At 36.4% G+C, this 9,921-nt stretch overlaps 2 protein-coding genes across 2 annotated transcripts in view; both read right to left on the bottom strand.

Moving 5' to 3' along the window:
* Nucleotides 1-3,412, bottom strand: part of LOC102000500 (olfactory receptor 1468-like) — a 10,138-nt gene extending 6,726 nt beyond the window's left edge. Inside the window, exon 1 of the mRNA XM_005350272.3 lies at nt 3,397-3,412. The gene's annotated coding sequence lies outside the window, so the exon portion shown is untranslated. The remainder of the gene's footprint in view (nt 1-3,396) is intronic.
* Nucleotides 3,413-4,131: 719 nt separating this feature from the next.
* Nucleotides 4,132-9,921, bottom strand: part of Spata22 (spermatogenesis associated 22) — a 15,072-nt gene continuing 9,282 nt past the window's right edge. Inside the window, exons 6-9 of the mRNA XM_013347163.1 lie at nt 6,621-6,963; nt 5,824-5,947; nt 4,850-4,947; nt 4,132-4,454 (exon numbers count right to left, since the gene is read on the bottom strand). Of these exons, the coding sequence (XP_013202617.1) occupies nt 4,263-4,454; nt 4,850-4,947; nt 5,824-5,947; nt 6,621-6,963 (757 nt within the window). The 3' untranslated portion in view covers nt 4,132-4,262. The remainder of the gene's footprint in view (nt 4,455-4,849; nt 4,948-5,823; nt 5,948-6,620; nt 6,964-9,921) is intronic.

The following is a 9,921-nucleotide window of genomic DNA, read 5'->3' on the forward strand; positions in this document are numbered from 1 at the left end:
TATCATGAGACATGGGAGATTAAGACCTTCCAGTTAGGGACATAAAGGTTCATTCAACTTCCTGCCAACTTACCCAGAATGTCTCAGGGTGACTCCATGGCCCGGGTCCAAGATCCTGTTCCCATTTATTCAGTATAGGCATAGGAAAAACAGCCCCTGTAGTCATCATCTGTGTCTCTACCACCCCTGCTCACATTCCTCATTCTGTTCATCCCTGGGACTAAGGGGCTCTGCATCCCAGAGGAGTCTACATCCTGGAGGAACTCATTAAATAAGACAAAATAATTATTCAAGACCTCTCTAGGACAAATTCTCCTGGAAGCCTGTAACAGTGACTGATTAGTCACTGATCATGTGTGACTGTACTTTGGGGGCCAAGGGGATAGAGAGCAGCTCACTGAGCAATGTTTAATCATTGTCTGTCTAGGGAATCAGAGGGTATTGTATGTGGGGAGAATAGTTTGATTTTTAAAGGTAGCTGGAGGGACAGCCATGGGTGCTGGGAATCGAACTCTTATATTTTTGGTTGTGAGCCTAGCCTTTAACGGCGGAGCCATCCCTCCAGGCTGGGAGAATAGTTTGAGTAGCCTTAATATAAGCAGAGGCCTTACTGTGAAAACTCTAAAATATCTTCAAAGTATTAAAGCTTAGGCTTTATCATGTGAACAAATAACTATCAGTGATTTTTGAATACCAAAAGATATTTCATAAATATTTCAATGGTAGCTGAATCTTTCACTACAACTAAATTCCCCATACACATATTCCAGATAAGAGAGAAATCAACTACAAGGACCAAACATTTAAAGACACACAGGAAGGACAGGAATAAGAGAAAAGAGGAACGCTATCACATCATGTTCAATTCTTCCTCCAGCCAAAATGGATTTGTATCTTATTCAGTTACTTCTTGCTCCTAACTTCTCTAAGAAAACTTGAGTGCAGCCCCCACCATCATCCTAACCAATCTTCTTATATCTTGAATACCTTCCTAGTGTCAGCTTTTCCATTTGATCATGTTGGCAGTTTGAATGTATTTGGCCCCATAAGCTCATAGAAAGTGTGATGTGTGACGTTGTTGGAGGAAGTGTGGTCTTGATGGAGGAAGCTGAATGAAACACACCTTAAACCAGTCCTTCAGGCTGGAGGAGACACCTTTAATCTGGGCCACACCTGTTGGAAATGTGTTGCTGTGAGAACAGGCTTTTAGGTCTTTTTCTTAAATTTCACTCAGTGAAATAGTCAGTGGACTTGCTGAGTCGATATGTAAAACTCTCAATTCCAGCACCAAGACTGCCTGCCTACCACCGTGCTCCCCAACATGATGAACTGAACCTCTAAACTGTTAAGTGAGCCCCCTCAATTAAATGTTTTCTTTGTAAGAGTTGTCGTGGTCATGGGCCTCTTCACAGGAATAAAAATTCAAAGTAAGACAATCATGAGATTACAGTTGATATTTGTAATATTCTATTCTATTCTTATCCTGTGTTCCCTTTTTATCATTTTAACTAGATTTGGCCTTCGTTCTTCAGAAATATGGATCTTAATAGTATTGCCTTCATTGGATTTCTAGAATAGCTGCCTTTGATTTGTTGACACAAAAAAAGATCCTACAGTTGGCTTTATTCTCTTAGTAATTACACTTCCATTTCTCTGATTCTTTTAGTTGTGAACTGTCATTCCATTGTCTATAGTACAATAGTTTACCCATTAACCTGACAAAGAACATCTCAGTTGCTCCGAGTTGGGGTGGTTATGAATGAAGCTTATATAAATAAAGTTTCTGGAAATTAGACATGATCTTTTTCTTCATTTTGTACAAAAATGAATTTTTCCATGTTACCTATGATTAAATTACCTCAAGCAGTATAGCAATTTGTCTTTTGATTCAGAAACTTAAAGAGCCCCAACTTGCTGACTAGCAATCTCACTGTCTACTAAAATAGAGCCAGTGAGGCATCTGTTTAGAAATGGTTCTTTCTTTGAAATGTTATCAAATATATTTATGTAGTGTCATATTTCATCTTTCCTCTCTTAATCCATAATAACCTATGGCAGGAAATTCTGCAGACTTCGACCTTCCCCATGTAGAGCAGTGGTTCTCAGCCATCCTATTGCTGTGATCTTTTAATGTAGTTCATGTTGTGGTAACCCCCAACCATTAAATTATTTTCATTACTACTTCATAACTGTAATTTTGCTACTGCTATGAATCATAGCATAAATATTTTTGGATATAGAGGTTTGTCAACGGAATCATAACCCACAAGGTTGAGAACCACTGATGTAGAGTCTGGCAGGGTTACCTTGGGCCTATTTTCCCTGTTTTTCCCTGTTTCATGTATCCTAGTATTGGGCTCCTCTGGTTCCATGAACTGATTAGACACATTCAGAACCTGAAACTGTAAGGGAATTATGCCTAATTGGTTCACCCTTAAACATTTGTGTTAGACACCAATGTGTAAGTCACTCTTAGTGGTGGTGAAATAAGTTACTCTATAACTTGGTCTCCCTTTTCCCTACTTAATGCATACCATCTCTCATTTCTCCCAACAAGATAAAGCTCTCTGATAATGCATTTGGACTGGAAGTAAGACTTTTCTCAGTATATGTTTTTAAGTTTCATAGACAGGGCAGAATGAAGCATTTCAGACTGAGAAATGCCTCACAAGTTATTATGGCACTCATGGAGAAAATAAAATTGCTTAGAGATTGGACTTTTTCCTGTTGCTAAAACATTTTAGGAGGCATTATACCACACTACTTTGTGTAACTTCCATCCTATAAACCAAGGAAAGAGATCACCTGGAATATGACTGAAGACTCCATCCAAAAAGCAAGGACAGAAAAGAAGAAAAGTGGAGTGGCATGACACATAAATGAGAAGGGAATGCAATGGACCAAAAAGAGAAGCCCAGAGGGGGTTGTGGCATCAATATTGAATGGTAATGAAAACTAAAGCTGAACTAGGCAAACTTCTTTCAAATCCTAGTTAAAATTTTCCTGAATTTTAACCAAAAGATGGTATAGGAGGATCTTCTTTCTACATGTTGTTTTCATTGGTTAAATAAAGAGACTGCCTTGGCCTTTTGATAGGACAGCAGCTTAGATAGGCAGAATAGACAGAACAGAATGCTGGGAGAAAGGAGGCAGAGGCAGAGAGTCACCGCCATGAAGCTGCCAGGTCAGACATGCTGAATCTTTCCCTGTAAGCCACGACCTCAAGGTTCTACACAGATTATTAGAAATGGGTTGAATCAAGATGTAATAATTAGCCAAGAAGAGGCTAGAGCTAATGGGCCAGGCAGCAATTTAATTAATACAATTTCCGTGTGGTTTTTTGGTGGGCTAAGCTAGCCAGGTAGCAGGACAGGGCCCGCCACCACTCTCCTCACTACAAAAAGATGGAATGGAATACCATAGGCTTAATTCTATAAATCAACCCAAGAGTGCATGGACAGCAAAAAGTGGATTCCACAGGTGTTTTGTTTGTTTCTTGTTGGTGGTGGTGGAGGTGGTAATTGTTTTGGTTTTTTGAGACACAGTTTCTCTGTGTAGCTTTGGAACCTGTCTTGGAACTCACTCTGTAGACCAGGCTGGCTTCGAACTCGCAGAGATCTACCAGCCTCTGCCTCCCAAGGGATTAAAAGCTTGTGTTACCACCACCTGGAAGTCCATGCGTTTTTAACAGAAAAGGACACTAAGTTGGGTGGACATGAAAATTCCTCAGAGGAACTGGGGAAATGAATGAATACGATCAAAATACAATATATGAAATTCTCAGCAAATAAAAATATTGTCTAAATAAAAAGTAAATAAATGACCTACATAAATGAACAAGTACAGAATAATACTTAAGATAATACTCATATCCATCTTGCTACTGATAGTGGGAGTGCCTCCAGTATTGTCCTTTGAAGTCACATGTTTTAATCCCATGTTAAAGAATCACCTACACCTAAGAGAGAGCTTTCAGCCCTTTGGCTGAAATCAAGCAGATGAAGTATCTATTTCTTTCTGCTGCAGTGAGCATTTCTACCTGAAGTGGTTTGTAAAAGTTAGCAAATGTAAAGCATAGCTCAACATAACTTCGAAACTAAAGAAGTCTAGTTATGTTGTTTAGGTCAAATCTATTTTTAAAAAGTTTTATTTTCATAAAAAGAAGTGAAATACAGAAAAATAATAGTGATAAACCCATGCAAGAGGTAAATTAACAACAGCAAATGCTTCAGTTTACACTGCAATACTCCCTTTGTCACTGTTTACATTTCATTCACTACTTTAGTATGATACTTCATCTCAGCATCGACAATTTTAACAAAATCTTGGAAAGTCTTTTGTTCAGAAGCAGATGCTGGTCTAACAGAAACACACTTGAAAATGTTCTTATCTGGGTCGTAGTGTCCAACACACCTGTGAACTCGGCCTCTGATCAGTCTTGGAAGTTCACGATCCTGTTTTTCAAAACATAAAAGTCAAAAATTATGTATTGCTTCATCTAAAGATCAATGTCTAACTTATAATATGACAAATGATATGATATGATGATGTGATATATGATATGATAAACATGAATCACCATAGATGGTATGGTTCTTGTGCTACTTATAAGATAACTAGGTATAGACACATATCCTGTCACAGAGGAATGGCCCTATCCTGGATAAGGATTCTTACAAACTAGCAAGAAGTTGCTTACTAGAAAATTTAAGATTCTCCCCATAACAGTTCATGATAGATAAAAGAATTTATACTGCCACAGGACTGTAGCCTATATTTTCACATGATTTTTTGTGTTGTTGTTGTTGTTAGCCATAGACATTGAACATGAACACTTTAAGATACTCACAATTTCATAAAATACACATGGAAGAGTATTTTTCCCATCTCTCATAAGAAAAGTCTTTGAATAATGTGGACCAGGTGTGACAGCTGAATCCAGGACAGCTAGGCAACATGGGGAAATTAATATTGATAAATACAAACAAAATTTAACAAAGAAAAGGTGATATTTAAGTGTCATTACATAACAGCCTCTCCCCGTTCCATTTATACAGTGGAATTCTATGGAGGAATTATCCTTTCAGTGTGTTCTGTAGACTGGCTGAATTCCAGAGCTGTTGTAACAATAAAATGCACTATAATAACAAGTAAGCCTTAGAGTTTAATGAAAACAACACTGAAATAGAATTCTAGTGTCAAGTCTTCAGCTTCATACTATTTTGTAACATTGTTCAAACGATTTATTTCATTTCCTAAAACAAACTATATCCCTGTAAGACATACAAGAAAAGAGAAAAAAAACAATAGATGTCAAATGTTTTCATTAATTCAGGTAAACAAATTGACATATCTATCCCCTTCCACAGTTACATTCTGAGGTAGGGTAGAAGCACCTAAAATCTACCTTTGGGGCTAATTTTCAATATATATTTACCATAGTTTTATGAAACACATCTCTCTAGGCTGATTCATCTTACATAATTGCAAGTTTTTATTGCTTTAATCTACATCTTCCCATTTTCTTTCCCTTGAGCAAATTGTTCAACATCTCTCAAAGCTGTTTCTTCACCAACAAATACAAGTCCTAACTCATGTTTAGCATCATAAATTTTTATCAAAGTGTGTTATTCAATCACTTAGTAACCATTCCCTATGCACTGTTAGTAGACATCTGTTATTCTGAAGCCAGCCTACATTTCCCCAGATAAACATCATCTCCTTTTCCAATTTGTGTTACTCTTCATGATACCCTAGACATCCATAATGACATTAAAAACATCTAAATCTATTACTGAAGTGCCCTTGAAATATTATACCTACCCAATATTTCAAAAAGAAGTACAGTTCTCTGCACTTGTGCACGCCAGTACCTCATGCTTTCAATGACTGCAGAAATAATTCTTAAAGAATTATCTTTTTCCTTCAACTGACGCAAGGGGACATCCTTTGGGGGAAAAACAGCATTGAAAAAATGTTTAATTTTATTCATTATACTTTTTGAACTACGTAGAGTCTAGGTCCTTATAATAAATACTTATGTAGAATGTGTAAAAAGAACTACTAAAAGTTTCACTGCAATTAAACCCCCAAATTAAAGCCAGCATTACATCGCACTGCATTATAGTGTGAAAACAAGAATTTACTTAAAATAAGAAAAGAATTATGAGGTAAGAGAGATGTCCCAGTGGATGAACTACTTGCCATATAAGCTTAATGGCTTGAGTTGGATCCCCAGAACACATGAAAACCAACTCTACAAAGAATAACTACAACAAAGAAAGTATGGTTCATAACAGCAAAAATATTGTTATCTGACACTTTGCATGAAAGTATTTCTGATATCTTTTGGGAGAATGACAATAAAAAGGATAGATTGTTTCTACAAACAATGAGCAAACTATTGTTACCTTAATAATTAAAAGAGTAAAAATCAGTAAGAAATTCTGAAATCACTATAAAAACAAAGAAATGTAAGACATTTCAGAAACTAACATTCACCTATTCCAATAGGAAACTGGATATATATATGTATATACCATGGATGTATCTATCTACATACTTACTTACTACACATGTAAACATGTAAATAAGTCATTCATTAATATTTAAATGTTTACCTTCAGAGTGTTTTCTCCTGGGGTGTCACCCAACACTGTTTTCTTAAATTGATTTTGTTGAAAACTGGGCTTAAATGCTTGCAGTGCACTGGCTCTGTCCGGGCCTTTCACTGTAGAGCCAGGCAGCTTTGATAAACATGTTTGTCTGAGTACTCCAGTTTCCTTGTGTCCATCTAAGTTAGGAAATTCAGGCATTCCTGACTGTTTCTGTTGTTGAGCTCCCAAATCCATTGAATAAGAATTGAATTTACTGTTTGCTGCTGTGTTTGCTGTTTTATGCTGAGGACGGAAATCATTTTTATCCCAGGTTCTCAAGCTGGTATTTCTGTTGTCACCTCTGAAGCTGTAAAAGTAGAACATACTTCTCTGTCTTTTTATTTAGGAAAAACTGATGAATTTTTTCATTCTTATGACAATCAGTGGTTTGCAGCTACTACGTAGTCAGAAATTTCAAACACATCATTCATTGCACAATGGTACAATATAGTATTACTTCTCTTTCCAAACTTAGAGACACCCTAGGGAAGAAATAACTCATACAAAGTTATATAGCAGCAAGTCACTGGTAAGTTCAGAACTCAGACAACACCAGTCTCCCATCTCAGAGTACAGTGCTACAAACATGTTTACAATATTCAAACCTTCATATAACAGGAGTTTCCAAGTGAAATATTTTGAGGACTTCTGCTTAATTCTTTATACATTTATTTTGAAATTTTCTACAAAGTTTTTTTTAAAAAAAAGCTACAGCTTACCTGTAAGGTTATTTAATACTTTGTGCTTTGAAAAGCCTACTAACCAACCTGTTTTAGCATTTATTTACCATATTAACCTAAATGACATACAAAAGCTGGTCAGTGTAGGATTTAATAAGACCCAAACAAAAGTATTTCCTAAGCAGGCCAGTTAAGACTTATACGGAAAGGAGAAACTAGTTCAATTACAAATTCTTAACTATGAATATTGCAAACATTACAGGACAATTAATACAACCCATCCTTTGTTTTAAAAAGGGGTAGGGAGTGTTTGCTCTTCAAGCTGATGAGGGAGAGGGACTTGATCGGGGGAGGGGGAGGGAAATGGGAGGCGGTGGCAGGGAGGAGGCAGAAATCCTTAATAAATAAATAAATTTTAAAAAAAATAAAAAATAAAAATAAAAAAATAAAAATAAAAAAAGGGGGTGGGGAGAACCAGTAATCAGCAAAAAGCCTAGGTTTTATGGGACATAAGGCTTGTACAGTTTGAGAACTATTATTAATAAATTAAGTATAAATTTAAGAATAAATAGGATAAAAAAATCACAATTGTGAATCTTTAGGTTATAAACACCATAAAAAACATTAGTATTCAGGAAAAATATTAGAATTATTGTTATTCGTTTTGTGTTTTGTATACCCTGTTGTGCAGATATTTCCTCTGAATTGAAACATTCCTTCCTGGATGGGAGAGGAGGCTCACAAAAGAGTCAAGCAGCTAATGAAATTTACAAAACTCAGAAAAATCACAAGATTCTGGCCTTTTCCACAGTTACATACGCAGCAAACACTGTTGCAAAGATAATACTCTTTGGCATAGTTACCTGTTAAATGTACAGAGAACTCAGAGATGAGCTTCTGTGAGCCATCACCTATGCTGGGGCAAGCTTCTCCATGACGTAGCTGCCTCTGAGCCCTCCACACACTTATACATAACTTTGCACACATGCTCTTTTTATTATTTAAAAACTCACTAAGAATCACTATAAAATACTATTTTAGTCATATTCCCAGAAAACAAAAACAAAATTTATCCTGGTTTCTAAAAGCAATGATTTTTAGATTTCTGAGTAAAACAAACACAGAGTTCTTAAACACCCAATTAAAGAACCAGCAATTTTTTTAAATACTACATTAATTCAGCTACTCAAACAAGCACTTGCCTAGACCCCAAGTCTTTATATCTCAGTGAACCCCTGTGTAGTTATCAGACTCAATCTGAAGCCATGGAGCTTTACTTCAGATTGGTATACTTTCAACTATCAATTAAACTTTGTGTACTATCCACCAAAGAACTAGATCCTTATCTCTTACCCTGAAAATAAATTGACTGATTGATCGATTGAGTGATTGACCGACTGATTAAATCAAACCTCCCGTGGATCAAAAGTCTCCCTGAAAGTACTACAGGGAAAAGTAAGGAAAACACTACAAGAAACAGGCACAGTTATGAACTTCCTAAATAGAACAGTAGTTGCACAAGAACTAAGCCAACAATTGACAAATGGGACCTCATGAAAGTTTCTGTACAGCAATGAGCATGATGGTCAGTCAGTGAAGAAGCAGTCTTCATTATGGGAGAAAATCTTTGACAGATATATTTTGTCACAGAATTAATGACTACAATACACAAAGAACTCAAAAACCTAAACACCAAGAAAACAAACAACTCAATCAAAAAAAAAAGTGGGTTGTAGGTATAAACACAACTCTCAAAGAAAAGATACAAATGGTTAATGAGCATTAAAAGTGTTCATTAGCCACCAGGGAAATGCTAATTAAAGCTACTTAAAGATTCCATTGTCACCCCAGTCAGAAGAATAAATAAAATGATAACAAACACTGACAAGGATATTAGAAAGAGAAACTCTTATTGCTGTTGGTGAGAGTGCAGTCTGGTACAACCACTATGGAATTTAAGTGTGGGGTTTCTCAAAAACACCAGAAATATATGAACCTGTGGAGGGTTGGTAGGGATGCTATGAAATGTTGTCTTCTGGACATGATATGACAATTGCACTCATGAATTCAACAAGAGTTGGGGTAACCTGCATGAAATCTGCACAAGATCAAAGCAGTTATCCTTCCAGCACAGAGGCGGTAGATGATCTCAAGCCCTACTGAGGAAATATTGGCAGTTGATCGTTTTTTTGATGATGTGCCACTGACAAGATTCCAGTGTTTCAGTGGCAGCCTCATACCCACGCACATATGGACAACACTAACTGAATTTAGTGAATTACTTAAGGGAAAGATGGCACACACTTCAATCCAGCACTTGGAAGGCAAAGGCAGTGGGATCTCTGTGTGTTCAAGGCCATTCTAGTATATACTGAGCTCCAGGACAGGCAGGACTACATAAAGATATCTTGTATCCAAAAAATAAAAAATACAAAGACATGAAATTGAAAGGGGGACATGTTGAAATACAAGAAAGTGTAAGAGTAGGAAATAAGCGTCATATATAGTTATATTTCATTGTATGTGTGTATGAAATTCTCAAATCTGGTAATAGAACTATTATATAACCAAGCTCTATCACCTTG

This window comes from Microtus ochrogaster, chromosome 7 (assembly GCF_000317375.1).
Source record: "Microtus ochrogaster isolate Prairie Vole_2 chromosome 7, MicOch1.0, whole genome shotgun sequence".
In the NCBI taxonomy this organism is placed as follows: Eukaryota; Metazoa; Chordata; class Mammalia; order Rodentia; family Cricetidae; genus Microtus; species Microtus ochrogaster.